Source organism: Lynx canadensis, chromosome A1 (assembly GCF_007474595.2).
Source record: "Lynx canadensis isolate LIC74 chromosome A1, mLynCan4.pri.v2, whole genome shotgun sequence".
Classification (NCBI taxonomy): domain Eukaryota; kingdom Metazoa; phylum Chordata; class Mammalia; order Carnivora; family Felidae; genus Lynx; species Lynx canadensis.
This window is the reverse complement of record NC_044303.2, coordinates 139,444,151-139,460,062: the sequence shown is the minus strand read 5'-3', so window position 1 is coordinate 139,460,062 and position 15,912 is coordinate 139,444,151. Positions and strand designations below refer to the sequence as shown.

At 38.1% G+C, this 15,912-nt stretch overlaps 1 protein-coding gene across 4 annotated transcripts in view; it reads left to right on the top strand.

Moving 5' to 3' along the window:
- Positions 1–15,912, top strand: part of GFM2 (GTP dependent ribosome recycling factor mitochondrial 2) — a 76,155-nt gene that overhangs the window by 25,359 nt on the left and 34,884 nt on the right. For 3 of the 4 annotated variants that reach the window (XM_030323004.2, XM_030323031.1, XM_030323015.1), the window contains 6 exons: positions 2,329–2,454; positions 3,362–3,450; positions 9,129–9,217; positions 10,787–10,847; positions 11,097–11,276; positions 15,285–15,365. In XM_030323004.2, the coding sequence (XP_030178864.1) occupies positions 2,329–2,454; positions 3,362–3,450; positions 9,129–9,217; positions 10,787–10,847; positions 11,097–11,276; positions 15,285–15,365 (626 nt within the window). The remainder of the gene's footprint in view (positions 1–2,328; positions 2,455–3,361; positions 3,451–9,128; positions 9,218–10,786; positions 10,848–11,096; positions 11,277–15,284; positions 15,366–15,912) is intronic. The other variant, XM_030323022.1, reaches the window with a different exon arrangement.

The window sequence follows — 15,912 nt, the reverse complement described above, 5'->3', positions numbered from 1 at the left end:
AGACCCAGGCAGGCCAGCTTGAGAGGGCATGACCATAGGAGGGCTCAGGGGCCAGGCAGCAGTGTTAACCAAAATTTGCACCGAGTCAGTAGTCCCAGGCCAGATCCCCTAAATCACGGTGGTGGCCAGCGTCGTGGCATGTGTTAGTAGCCGGACACAAAGCACACGGCTGAGGTAGTGACAAGAAGCGTACAGGTCTGTGCGTGGTGGCTGGGGGCATTCAACTTTAGCAAAATCTGCACTGAGCTGCTAGACCTGGCTAGGTCTGCCAGAGTGCGATGGCCACAGGGCCACAGCACGCGGAGGCAGTGATTGGGTGGGGCGCACTCAGTGTTAATAAAAGTTGCCCTGAGCCCAGGGCCTAGGCCAGCATACTTAGAGTGGGTGATTCCTCAGGAGAACTCAAGGCACAGCGCACTGCTGGCGCTACCTCATGGGTGTCTGTGCAGCACTGCCTCCCGCCTGTGTCTGTTTATGCTGGGGGGTGGGAGAAAAAATGGCACCTGCCAGTTCCTTTGTTCTCAGAGGAATTCCTCAGTGTGCTCTGAAATCTCTATAAACAGATTTCTTTGCCTTTGTGCAAGCTGTCACGTCTGTGTTGACTCTTCTAAAGGTCCTCGTCTCTTTAAGGGCGGGGACCTGGCTATCACGTGCACTCCTGGCTACCCATTGCTGAGTCACCTGACCTTCAGAGCTCTAGACTCCCAACTCCCCTAGTTATACAGAGTCATGGAGTTCAGTGCCTCTGGTTTTCAAGGCTGGAAGTTATGGGCATTCTTTTTTCCTATGTAAACTCCCCAGTGCTTTGCCTTCTCTGTGACCACAGCTTCCTTTCTCCTGTGGGCAGTGCTCCTGGCTGCCTTTCTGCCCTTTCTAACCTCTCCAGGGCTGGCTTCCTGTATTTGGCTGTGGAGTTTGTTCTGCCAGTCTTCAGATCACTCTCCAGTTTATTGACTCAGATGTGAGTGATATGTAGCTGTAAAAGTAGGATGGGATGAGCTTAGGGTCCTCTTACTCCACCATCTTGCATCCCCTCCTCCTACAAATGTTTTACAAGTTTAAAGCTTTTGGGCACCTGGGTGGCTCAGTAGGTTAGTTGTTCAGCTTCGGACTCTTTGCTGACAGCTCAGGGCCTGGAGTTTGCTTCGAATTCTGGGTCTCCCTTTCTCTCTGCCCCTCCCCTGCTCACGCTCTGTCTCCCTCTCTCAAAAACAAATAAACGTTAAAAACATAAGTAAATAAAAACTTAGCACTTTTGGTTAGGTATTTGGTCTTTGTCTCATTAATGATGTTTGTTTTCTTGGTTTGTTATTTTGTGAGTAACTGGCAACACTAATTTTTAACATAGATATTTGGGGCTCCTGAAAAATAAATTTTTCTTTTCTTCCCCCAGTTGGCACATATGTGTACATATGTTTATATACATCTATACATACACAAACAGTGAGGAAAAGTGGTTAGCATTTTTAGAGGTTTAATGCTGACATAAGTAGTGGTAGTATAAGGCCATGATCACTTGTGGTTTTGAATTTTGAATGGTAACGATAAACTCATTTTTACTTCTTTTACTATATAAATTTAATGAGAGTACAAGAATTTTAATGCAGAATAATTTAGTAGTCAAGGTGAACTTTATCCGTAACTTTTTACTATAGAAGTTCCACCAAGACTATTTTCATTTGTACACATAAGTGTCTTTGGCTGGGGGGTACGGCAGGGGGGCAGATTTAATAATCAGAAGGATTTGTAAAGGAGAATTTTACTTGGGAGGAGTTTTTTCTTTACCTTGTTCCCTGTAGCTACCATTTACTTACCATTTACTGGGCTAGGTACTTTATGTAGTCTCATTTTATTCTTACGGCAACCCAGCGAGGTTGCCTCTGTTAACCTTGTAGTACAAATTAGGTTAAGTAGCTTGCTCAGGTTCATACAGTAGTAATGGTAAAGTTGGGATTTAAATCGAGATCTGTCTGTGCTCTTTTCATTGCACTACCCTCCCTCCTGTCAAGGGATCAGATATGAGAAACATAAAAAGGGATAATGAAAGGTAAACTAGGGGAAAAAAATGAAAAAATAAAAAGTTTAGAAAAATTAAAATATTTAGAATTTAATCTTAGAGAAAAAATATTTTTTATGGAAAAATTACTCATTTTGCTGGAAAAGCTTTTCTAGAACAAGGACTTATGTAGAGTAAGATTAAGGCCTCTAGATATTAAGCCAAATATTTTATAAACAGTCTTAAAGCAAATTAAACTGTCATGTAGATATCTTATCTCAATGAAATATACTTGGTATGAAGCCTAACAGTGTCATCTTTTTCCTTGTCAGATGTTGATGATGGAGATACAGTGACAGATTTCATGGCTCAAGAGCGAGAAAGAGGCATTACTATTCAGTCTGCTGCTGTTACGTTTGATTGGAAGGGATATAGAGTCAATTTAATTGATACGCCAGGTATGGTGCTGTTTGAGCAACGCAGAGGTGCTGCATCATTTGAGGTTTTTATTCATGTTTGTGTTTCCTTTTAAATTGTGGTCAAAAATATATCATAAAATTTACCATCCTAACCATTTTTAAGTGTACAGCTCAGTAGGTAAGTATATTTACATTGTTGTGAAACTGATGTCCAGGAGTACTTAGTCTTGCACAACTGAAACTATATATCCATTATGTAACTACTACTCTTTGTCGTCTGCTCCCATTGCTGGTAATTACTCTTCTACTTTGTAATCTAGGAGATTACTTTAGATACCTCATATGAGCAGAATCATACAGTTTTTGTCCTTTTGTGGGTGACTTACTTTGCTTAGCATGAAATCTTTCAAGGTTTATCTGTCTTATAATATGTGAGAGGATTTCCTTTATTTTTAAGGCTGCATAATATTCCATTGTACATATATAACATAATTTGTATGTAAATATACATCATTCATCCATTGATGGACATTTGGGTTGTGGATTTCTACCTCTTGGCCATTGTGAATAGTTTTACTATGAGTGTGGTGTGCAGATATGTCTTTCAGACTCTCCCTTCAGTTCTTTTGGATATATACCCCAAAGTGGGATTGCTGGATCATGTTTTTTTGTTCAGTTTTTAAAAGATTTTAAGTGTTGGAGCTCCTGGGTGGTTCAGTAGGTTGAGTGTCCAGGCTTAGCTCAGGTCATGATCTCACGGTCCATGAGTTCGAGCCCCGTGTCAGGCTCTGTGCTGACAGCTCAGAGCCTGGAGCCTGCTTAGATTCTGTGTCTCCCTCTCTCTCAGCCCCTCCCCTGCTCATGCTCTGTCTCTCTCTCTCTCTCAAAAATAAACAGAAAAATTAATAAAAGATTTTAAGTGTTATGTTTCTCATCTTTTTTTTAGGTCATGTAGACTTTACCTTGGAGGTTGAGCGCTGCCTTAGAGTGTTGGATGGTGCAGTAGCTGTGTTTGATGCCTCTGCTGGTGTAGAGGTAAAAAATATTCTCAAAGTAAAGTGAAGATACCAACAACATGATTTTTTCTTTTTTTTTTTTTTTTTTTTTTTTAAATTTTTTTTTTTTTTTTCAACGTTTATTTATTTTTGGGACAGAGAGAGACAGAGCATGAACGGGGGAGGGGCAGAGAGAGAGGGAGACACAGAATCGGAAACAGGCTCCAGGCTCTGAGCCATCAACCCAGAGCCTGATGCGGGGCTTGAACTCCCGGAGGACCGCGAGATCGTGACCTGGCTGAAGTCGGACGCTTAACCGACTGCGCCACCCAGGCGCCCCATGATTTTTTCTTAAAGTAAAATGTATCAGATTTAGTTACGATAGCCCTGTATTTGTTAAGTTCATATTAATCAAATTATGGTGAAATTGGAATTTAATACTGCAATCACATATACAGGTCTATATGTGATCTCAGATATTTCGTAATAAAAAGGAAATAGTTGCTTTTCTGTAGAAAATATGAAAGTTAGTGCTGAAAACTGTGAAGGGCTTGAGATTCTTACCTGTTTTTTTAAGCTAACTAGTTAACCTGCCACAGTTTTATGGCATGCTGGCATAAGACTTTTGAGTCAGAGACAAAGGACTGTTAATCACAGGAATAGCAATAGCCAGAGTGTCGATAATTTCTTGTCTTAGTTACCCAAGCCCCAATTCCCACAGGGTGACCTAAAGAGAGTCAGGAGAGTCAAGAGTTGCACATGCCATGGAACCCTGTGCTTAGAAAATGCACATTTTATAATGGGCAGTAAGCATGCCTGCTGTTTGCTCTGGAGAGAGGTGTTATCTTCCAGGCTTATAAACAAACCTACCTTTTGACTCAGAGGAAGACACTTCTCTTTCTAAGCTGTTTACTATATTTGAAGACATCTTTGAAGACATAGTCCAGAACAAAGGCAGTTAGTGCCTTTCCTAACAAACTATGTAGAAAGGTGAAATACCCATGAAGAATTGTGTCCTAACAGTTACTGAGTTTTTTGAATAAATCTTAAAAGTGGATTTAAAATAAATTATACTGGGGTCAGTTATGTACTCTTTAGCATATCGCTATATGTCTTACAATTTCAAGATTGGCTTTTTATTAAATATAGAATCCTCTTCACTTCTAATCTTAAAATTACTAAAAGTGATACACTAAATGATCGATATTAACATTTCCCAAATGATACAAATCAACACCATGGGCTTCCTCATAGGATGCACTAAGAAGGGACAACATTATGTTGTATTCTTGGCAGAATGTTTGGCCCAAATCTAATCATGAGAAGGCAATCAAATGAAATTTTTTAAAAGTTTTTTTTAATGTTTGTTTATTTTTGAAAGAGAGAGAGTGTGAGCAGGAGAGGGGCAGAGAGAGAGGGAGACACAGAATCCGAAGTAGGCTCCAGGCTTTGAGCTGTCAACACAGAGCCCCATGCGGGACTTGAACTCCTGAACCATGAGATCACGACCTGAACTGAAGTTGGATGCTTAACTGACTGAGACACGCAGGCACCCCTGTAGTTGAAAGGATTCTAAACAAACGAGAAAACTAAATGTAATACGATCTTTGGAAGGATCCTGGATTCAAAAACAAAAAGTTACAGGGGCGCCTGGGTGGCACAGTCGGTTAAGCGTCCGACTTCAGCCAGGTCACGATCTCGCGGTCTGTGAGTTCGAGCCCCGCGTCAGGCTCTGGGCTGATGGCTCAGAGCCTGGAGCCTGTTTCCGATTCTGTGTCTCCCTCTCTCTCTGCCCCTCCCCCGTTCATGCTCTGTCTCTCTCTGTCCCAAAAATAAATAAACGTTGAAAAAAAAATTAAAAAAAAAAAAAAAGTTACAAAGAGCATCAGTAGGAAAACCAGAATAATTTTAATATAGATAATATGTTATTAGAAAAAAGTATTGTAGGGGCACCCGGGTGGCTCAGTTGGTTAGGCGTCCGACTTCAGCTCAGGTCATGATCTCACGGTCTGTGAGTTTGAGCCCCGCGTCGGGCTCTATGCTGACAGCTCAGATCCTGGAGCCTGTTTCCGATTCTGTGTCTCCCTCTTTCTCTGCCCCTCCCCTGCTCACACTCTGTCTCTCTCTGTCTCAAAAATAAATAAACATTAAAAAGAAAAAAAAGAAAAATATTGTATCAGCTTAAATTCTTTGAATATGATCTTTGTAAATGGTTATGTAGGAGAATATCCTTATTTTTAGAAAATACAGGCTGAAGTATTTAGGATTAAAGTGTCATGATATCTGCATCTTGCTCTAGTGGTTCACCTCCCACGCACACATTCACGTATGTTGTTAGTTTGGGTACTTTGAGCATTAGATGCTAAGTTGGGATTAGATGCATAAGAGATTTATTGGTGGAAATCCCTGTGAAGAGTAAAGGAGAAAAGAGAGAAGTGGAAGAGAGCTTTCAGACCAGAGGGCAGATCAGGGAGCTCTTGGTGACAGGACGATTGATTGGGTAGGAAGAGTTTCAGACTATAGCACATTTCCACAAGGGGTTTGGCTAGGCTGATGGAAGTCCTCAAGGCAAAGTTGCCTGTTGGAGAAGTCCCACATGTTTTGTAGGAATAACCTACATTAGTACTTCTGCTCTGCTTGGCCATTAGCTGGTCCTTGAGAGACCGTGGTAGTTAGTAGTCAAGATGAATAGCACCTGGAGCTATCATTTAATTATCCTCTGTGTAGTAGATCCAAGTGGCACATTCCCATACCCAGTGCACACATTCTAATGTGTTCATATGCACATTTGGGGAGAAAAAGGCAAGTGTGGCAAAGTGTTCATACTTGGTGAATCTAGGTGAAGGGTACATGGGTATTTATTGTACTGTTTTTTTACCTTTTTTATAGGTTTGAGATTTTTCAGAATGAAAAGTTGTTGGGGGGAAATAATACAGTTATGGAAAGCCCGACCTGAGGACTGCTGACAGGCAGTGATGTTTTTTTGATCTAAGTACAGCCTGACCTTGAGGTCTGAGGTTGATTATACATTATTCCCATTTCTTTCTGATCACTTCGCGTCCTAATGGTTGCATTCTTTCTGTCATTATGACTTGTATATGTACATTTGACAGATGGCATTATTTACAAAATTGAAATATATTGGAATAGGAAATTTCTGAATTTGTGACACAGAAGCCTTTTATGTGCTACAACATGCTAAAATGGACTTTTAGCTAGCAGGTGGGATAATGGAAGTCTTTCTATATTTTTTAATATGCTTTTTTCTTGGAAAATTTATAATATACCCCCAGCCCCCACCTCACCATATGCAGAAATTAGTTACCTTGGGGGTAGGTAACAATATCTTAGGATATAAAGCATACTAGAAGAAGAAAAGTTGATTCATTGGACTTTATCAAAATTACATCTTCTCATTAAAACTAAAAAAATTAAAAAATAAAAAGGGAAGCTGTAGGCTATGAAAAAATTTCTCATGTTAGATATAGTATATGAATGTTAAATTTCCAGAATGTGATAACACTATTGATTATGTAGGAAAATATCATTGTTTTAGGAAGTATGTGCTGAAATTTTCATAATACATGGTACATGGGTGTGATCAAGGACTTGTATCCAGAATATATGAATAACTACAAATCAGTAATAAAAACTTACAACTCAGTAAATAAATGGACAAAAGACTTGAGCGGATTTTTCACCAGAGACATGAATGGCCCAGTGAGCACACGAAAAGATGCTCAGTCTCATTGATTATCGAGAAATGCAAATTAAAATTACAAAGAAAAACTATTTGATACCCACAAGAATGGCTAAAGTTGAAAAAAATGATGGCAAATACTGGCTGAAGTTGTGGAACAAGTGGAACTCTTATACACTGTTGGTGGAACTGTAAAATATTATACTTTGGAAGACTATTTGGCAGTTTCTTATAAAATGAAGTCTGCACATATCCTCTCACCCAGCACTTTTACTCCTGTATCTTTATCCAAGGGAATGAGAACATTTGTTTCCTAAAGACTTTTTCAAAATATTTACAGCAGCTAAATTCATAATAGCCCGAAACTAGAAGTAATCTGGGTGCTCATCCACAGGTGGACAAACAAGCTGGCACATTTATACGAAGGGGTTTAGCCAAAAACAAAACAACAACAACAAAAATAACAGCCATCATACCTAACAACATAAATGAATGTCAAAAACTTTATGTTTAGTGAAACAAGCCATGTTATTTATATGAGATTCAAAAATGGAATGAATCTGTGGTGACAAATGTGAGGACAGGTTGTTTATGGGGGATGGGACATAAGAAAAATTTCTTAGGTTCTATATCTTGGTTGGGATAGTAGCTATACAAATCTATACATTTACGAGAACGCACTATACACTTGAGTGTTTTTTATTCTATCTAAATTTTACCTAAACAAATTATATAAAGTGGCTTCTGTATCAGGTAATGTCAGCACATTAGGCTTTGTATGCTCTGTTCTAGGGCTTTGAGACTCCACTAGGCAGAGATATTGTAACAGACTCAAACTATTTATATTTAAAATGTGTAAAAATTAGAATTAAAAGAAGTCAAATAGAAAAGCACATGAGAGGGGCGCCTGGGTGGCTCATTTGGTTAAACATCTGACTCTTGATTTCGGTTCAGGTCATAATCCGTGGTTTGTGGGATCAAGCTCCATATCGCGGCTCTGTGCTGATAGCCTGGAACCTGCCTGGGAGTCTCTCTCTCTCTCTCTCTCTCTCTCTCTCTCTCTCTCTCTCTCTCTGCCCCCTCCCATGCATGCATGCATGCTTTCTGTCTCTCTCAAAATAAATAATTAAAAAAAAAATACATGAGAATTGCTACTAAGAAATACAGTTATTGGCTTTTTTTTCCCTCACTCTTCAGTTTAACTCAACATTTAAACATTCACAATAAAAATGCATGTACTTTTAAAAAGTTTTATTTAAATTTTAATTAACACATAATGCAATATTGGTTTCAGGAGTAAAAATGCATATTTTTATCACAGTATCATTTTTTTTTTAAATTTTTTTAACGTTTATTTATTTTTGAGACAGAGAGAGACAGAGCATGAATGGGGGGGGAGGTCAGAGAGAGAGGGAGACACAGAATCGGAAACAGGCTCCAGGCTCTGAGCTGTCAGCACAGAACCCGATGCGGGGCTTGAACTCACGGACTGTGAGATCATGACCTGAGCCGAAGTCGGACGCTTAACTGACTGAGCCACCCAGGTGCCCCTCACAATATAATTTTTTATAGTACAGTCCTATTCTTTTTACATTACAACAACAAAAGAATTAAGGCAAAAGTCTCTATTTTGCTGGTCAGCAAACTGATGAGTTCAGTATTATGTGACCTGTTCTGGGTAAGGTGAAACCAGACAAAAATGACATCTTCTGGTTCTTGATTAAGTCCTCTTTCCATGACTCTTAATACCTCCCAGGTGTTTGTTCTCCTTGTATGGCAACCTAGACCACCCAAAGGAGTATTATTCTCAGTTTGAAGCACATTCTGTATCACACTTCATCATGTTCTTTGTCCTATTACCCACTAGCAGAAGAGTAGCTAGTGCAGCGGCACTAATTCTGTGTTGGAACAGGGCCCAGTTCCATGTTATAGTAGATTCTTAGATCTATTTGTTCCATGTGTAGTGGAGTTATTTTTGTCCAATATGTGTTTTTTTTTCCCCTTTCTCTTTGCTCCAGGCCCAGACTCTCACAGTATGGAGGCAAGCTGATAAACACAAGATACCTCGAATCTGTTTTTTAAACAAAATGGACAAAACTGGAGCAAGGTATTTCAAGGGTTCCCCCCCCCCCATTTGTTAAAAGTAGAAATACAGGGGTGCCTGGGTGGCTCAGTCGGTTAAGCATCCAACTTCAACTCAGGTCATGATCTAACGGTTTGGGAGTTCAAGCCCGACGTTGGGCTCTGTGCTGACAGCTCAGAGCCTGGAGCCTGCTTGGGATTCTGGGTCTGTCTCTCTGCCCCTCCCCTCCTTACATTCTGTCTCTCTCCTCTCTCTCCCCCTCTCTCTCAAGAATAAATAAACATTTGGGGCGCCTGGGTGGCGCAGTCAGTTAAGCATCCGACTTCAGCCAGGTCACGATCTCGCGGTCCGTGAGTTCGAGCCCCGCGTCGGGCTCTGGGCTGATGGCTCGGAGCCTGGAGCATGTTTCCGATTCTGTGTCCCGTCTCTCTCTGCCCCTCCCCCGTTCATGCTCTGTCTCTCTCTGTCCCAAAAATAAATAAACGTTGAAAAAAAAAAAAGAATAAATAAACATTAAAAAAAAGTAGGAATACAATTTTGAGTTTTTAATGGACTATAACTTAAATTTATAAATAGCTGTTCGCTCTAGAGTATAAATATTCCATGGAATCTCAATTCAGTCCCATTAAAAAAGGAGTTTCAAAACAGGTAGAAATGTGATAAGGAGAGATCCTGGTCAGTGTGTAAGTGGCAAATACAAAACACCAACTGTCCCTCTCCTCAAACCACACAGTATGCTTTGTGTTTATGTAATTTTCTATCCTAATTCTGAACTGATAACATGATACCAAGAATGCCTAAGGTAAAGTTACAGCAAAATTGGGCTGGCTTTTGGAAGAAAGGGGATAGCTATGTGTGATAGCAAATGTAGTTGTTAGAAGAATCCTTGAGTTATAATGACAGATCATGCATTTGAATGTCTAACTGAACTTTATTATTGGTGACTTTGATCAGTTTATTTAATCTTAGTTTCAAACTATAATAAGTGAAGCTTATAATAATAATACTGTAGATATCTCTGTGGCAGGATTATGGTAGATACTCAAGCACTGTTTGAAGTTGGCATTGAAAGTTTACTCAAGATATTGTCATGTGGAAAACTTCACTGGTGAACATTAGGGACAATGAAAATGGTTGTGATTTTAGAGACCATTCTTAAATCTGTTTTAAGAATCTTAACATTTAAGGGGCGCCTGAGTGGCTCAGTCGGTTGAGCATCCAATTCTTGATTTCCGCTCAAGTCATGATCTCACGGTTCATGAGACGAAGCCTGCATTGAACTCCTTCTGACAGCAAGGAGCTTGCTTGTGATCTCTTTCTGTCTCCCAAAATAAATAAATAAACATTTAAAAAAATCTTAACATTTTTTAAGTTTATTTATTTTTGAGAGAGAGAGGGAGCAAATGAGCAGGGGAGGGTCAGAGAGAAAATCCCAAGCAGGCTCTGTACTGTCAGCGCAGAGCCCAGTGTGGGGCCCTAATAATGAACCACAAGATCATGACCTGAGCGAGAGTGGGACGTTTAACTGACCGAGCCACCCAGGCGGCCCAAGAATCTTAACATTTTTAATTATAGTTATTTTGCTTCCTGCAGTTTTAAATATGCGGTTGAAAGCATCAGAGAGAAGTTGAAGGCAAAGCCATTACTTTTGCAGGTTGGTTGATTAATATTTGATTTATTAATAGCAGCAGCTGCAAATTTCCTCATCATTTTATTGTGACATATATATCTGAAACTATCTCAGATGTTTTTTGGAAGAAGTTGGCATGTAAATAAAAGATATAGATTATGGTAATAATGTTAATAGCCATTTGGGGGAAAGTGGAGAAAGGTAACATTTTCTCATCAATGCAGTTCTAATTGAGTTATCGTTTAATAAAGTTAATCTCGCTTTGATTTGCAGTTACCACTTGGTGAAGGCAAAGCTTTCAAAGGAGTTGTGGATGTAGTAAATAAAGAAAAACTTCTTTGGAATCCTAATTCAGATGATGGAAAAGACTTTGTGAGGAATCCCCTTTTGGAAATGAGTGATCCTGAGTTGCTTAAGGAGACAACTGAAGCAAGGAATGCCTTAATTGAGCAGGTAAAGTAAATACTTTGAGTTTACATTTGCATATTTAGAAAATTTAAAAATATTTTATATATTATGAAATTTATGAAGTAAATATATACTTTATGTATGTTTAAAGTGTAATATATAAAGTGTAATGAAGAATACGATGAACACCAATGTTTCTACCACCCAGCTTAAGAAATAGAATATTAGCAATACCCTTGAATCTTTGTGTGACACTTCTGTTTAAATTTCTCTCCTTTCCACTTATCATTTACTCCTCCCACCACTATTTTGGTTGTAGCCTTTTCTTTCATTTGCTTTGTTTTATAGTTCGCTACAAATGTATATATTCATGAAGGACTTAGTTTTCCATGGTTTTGAACTTTCCATAAATGGAGTGATATTGTTTGTATTTTATAACAGTACATTGCAGATTCATCTTTGTTGTTATGTGTGGTTATGCTTCATTTTCAATCTTGTGTCATGTTCCAATATGATTATACCACATTTGTCCATTCTTCTGTGGGTGGACTTTGAGGTTATGTTGTCTGTTTTGCTGTTACAAACAGTGTTGCTGTGAACATCTTTGTATGTATCTCCTTGTACACACTTGTGACAATTTGTTTAGGGTTAAACCTAGGAATATCAGAGAGTGTGTCCGTCTTTTATTTTATCAAATGTCACATTAACTTAGAAAATTTTAAAGCCATTAATTTTATAGTTAATAGGTAACTCTGGACCTCATCCACCCTCAAAATTTTAATAGAAAGTAGTAAGATTGTTAATATTTATGATATTTTATATGGTATTGTTGGCATATATACTAATAAACGTGGTTTATTTCTGCTATAAGTTTAAGTGCAGTGGCACTAATTCTATCTCTTTGGATTCTGTCTCTCTCAAATAAACTTATATAAAAAAATACATACATACATTTCACTACCATAAGATTCAGAGAGTGAATGGCATGTGCCATAAACTCTCTGAATCTTATGGTAGTGAAAAACATTTGAATCTGAACTGTTTGATTTTTTTTTATTTCTGAATTAAATTGGTCAGAGTAGATCCTGTCATCATTAATTGTTTTCATTAATCTTTTGTATGAAGTTGTTATTTTGTATGAAGTTGAAGTAATTATTTCCCTTTATAACATACAGTAATCATCAACTTTATCATTAACAGAATAATGGTCATTGTTCTTTTTATTACTGGGTAACTGTTACTGAGGACTTACTGTGAACTAGCTTAAGTGCTTTACATGTGATACATTTAATCCTCATAGCAGCCTATATTATCCTTGTTTTACTGGTGGGGAAACAGAAACTTAGAATCCTTAACGAATTTGTCATACAGCTAATAAGGAGTAGTGCTGGAACCTGAACCCAGGTCTGATTCCATTTAGAGCTGGAGCTCTTACCAGCTTTGCTTTACTGCTTCTCTAATTTGGGGAGCCATAAACAGAATAAAAGTAGAATTGACATTTATGTATGTATGTATGTATGTATTTTTTTATATAAGTTTATTTATTTTGAGAGAGGATCCAAAGCAGGCTCCATGCTGTCAGCACAGCCTGACATGGATTTTGACCTGAGCAGAAATCAAGAGTTGGCCTCTTAACCAACTGAGCTAGCCAGGTGCCTGAAATTGACATTTATTAGTCAGTAATTGGGTGCATAATTAGTTCTCCTTTGAGATTTTTCTTTGTTTTATCTTAGGCATGTCTAATGCATGTCTTAGGACAGGGTAGTATAATATAACAAAAATTAGATTTGAGACTCTCTGTAGATATTAAAGTGCTGATTACAAGGAATACATGTGTATTTATAGAATTGGAGAATAAGACCACATCACACCTGTTAGGATAGCTACAGTCAAAAAACCCCCACAAAACCCCTCAACCAGAAGATAAGTGTTGGCAAAATAGGGAGAAACTGTAACCTTTCTGCGCTGCTGGTAGGAATGAAGATGATGCAGCCACTGTGGGAAGTAGTATGGTGTTTCCTCAGAAGATTGAAAATAGAATTACCAAATGGTCTAGCATTTCTGCTTCTGGATGTATATCCAAAAGAATTGAAAGCAGGGTCTCAAAGAGATATTTGCATTTCCTTGTTCATAGCACCATTATTCCTATTGGGCACAACGTGGGAGCAACCAAGTGTTCATCAACAAGATGAGTAGATAAAATATGGTATAAACATAGAATAGAATATTATTCAGCCTTAAAAAGGAATGACATTCTGACACATGCTACGATACAGATGAACCTCAAGGACATTATGCTAATTGAAATAAGTCAGTCCAGGAAAAAAGACAAATACTATAATGATTCCACTTATATGAGGTATTTAGAGTAGTCAGATTTGTAAAGACAGAAAGTAGAATCATAGTTGCCAGGGGATAGGGGATAGGAGAATGAGGAAGAGTTGTTTCGTGGTATAGAATTTGGGTTTTGTGAGATTGAGAATGTTCTGGAGATTAGTTTTACAACAATGTGAATATACTTAACACTACTACTCAACTGTTCAGTGAGAAATGGTTAAGGTGGTAAATTTTATGTTCTGTTTATGTTAAATTTTACCACGATTAAATTTTTTTTTAGAGAATAAGATTAGTGTGGACTAGAAGCAACTTCCTGTGTTCTAAAGGTGAATAGTGATAATAAGTTACACTTACTATATTCTTCCTATACATTCTAGAAGCATGATTTCACTTGGTTATTCAATCCTTGCCCTCTGAAGTAGGTACTAGTATTATCTTCATGATTAACCAAGGTGAAGAGAGGTGATGTGGGGGCGCCTGGGTGGGTCCGTTAAGAATCCAACTCTTGGTTTCGGCTCAGGTCATGATCTTGGGGTTCGTGAGATTGAGCCCTGCATCGGGCTTTGCACTGACAGCATGGGACCTGCTTTGGATTCTCTCTCTTCCCTCACTCTGCCCCTCCCCTGCTCATCCTTTCTATCTCTCTCTTTCAAAAATAAATAAATAAATTTTAAAAAAAGAGAGAGAGAGAGAGGTGATGTAACTTAAGTTTTTGAGTAAGTCAGCAAGTAGTGGAGCCATTTCAAGGCAGTTTAATTCCAGAAGCTATGCTTATCCATCATATATGCCCCCCCCCCCTCCCCGGAGAATGGTTAGGTATGTTTCTACAATACTTAGCTGTTAAAAGTGTGTTTTTGTCTCCAAGTTTGAATGTTTTGCTCTTTTGTACTATTACAAACTTTTGAAACTTTTATTAAATTTATTGTCAGCTGAATTCTCCTATTTCATATATGCAGATAACTAAGAAAAGAACATGAATTAGATAATTGCATTTTTATTGCTGAAATGATGCCTATGACCCTCAATTTATATCTGTTCCTGCAGTGCCGGATTAGAATAACAGGAATTATTTTAGTTGGACTGTCTTAGGACATCTGGTGAATATTCATAATGTTAAAGGAATACTAGATGAAACTTTTTTTTTTTTATGTTTTACTTATTTTGCGGAGAGAGAACATGTGCACATTAGCAGGGGAGGGGTGGACAGAGGATAGGAAGCGGGCTCCTTGCTGGCAGCAGAGAGCCTGATGTGGGGCCCAAACTCACCAACTATAAGATCATGACTTCAGCCGAAGTCAGATGCTTAATCGACTGAGCCACCCAGGCAGGAAACTTTCCCCAGAGGAAACTTTTCAGTGAACTAAGACTTCTAAATCTATCTAAAAACAGCAATCCATTAGATATGTTATCACTGACTGTGAATTGTGGTATTTTATTTCTTTCGAGCACTCTGAGTGGATAGCACTTTATTGAGATACTTCATCTGGCTGTTGCTTCTCATGTATGTAGGGAACTTATAATAGCACATCTTCAGTTTTCAGTCTCCTTTCCTATGAAAGAAATACTGTTTATCTCTTGAGATGTTGAGGAGAGTTCTGTGGCCTGGATAAGGTAGATCATGTAGCTGTTTTGAAATATTTGGATAATGTACATTTATTTGGACTTAATAGTTGTGACAATAAAAGCAAGTTATAGAACTACAACCGTTCTTTTTAGGTTGCAGATTTGGATGATGAATTTGCTGACTTGGTTTTAGGAGAATTTAGTGAAAATTTTGATTTGCTACCAGCTGAAAAGGTAAATTTTATTATTCATTTGCTTTGATGAAGTTTTACTAATTGGATGTGGTTTGATTTTTCTGTCTCAGGTGTTTAGTTTTTTTCAACTTTGCATAGCATTAGAAAATGCTGACTTAATTAGGAGAACATTAAGATAAAGTCACTATTAATACAAGTGCTTAAATAATGGTAGGGATTTACTGTTTTCAGATATGCTTTACAAAATCAGAAATTGAGTCTTTTTTACTCTTATTGAGTCAGTACAAGTTACTCATTCCTTCTTTGCAGTGCTTTCCTTGTGATCATTTCTTTAGTAGGGAAATTACAGGTGGAAATTTTATATTGAAAATTTACTGGTTTTATAGACTACTGCAATGATTTTTCTTATTTTTTCTGACAGCGTTTTAATTCTTACTAGAAGCTCATTACAGGTCTTTATTTATTTATTTTGTTTCCTTTTGAAATACATTAAACCAGAGAATAGGCATATAAAATAGTAGTAATAATTGAATTAGGACAAATTTCTTCAAGGCATTTCTGTTATTTTCTGCTAGGGACCTTCCCCT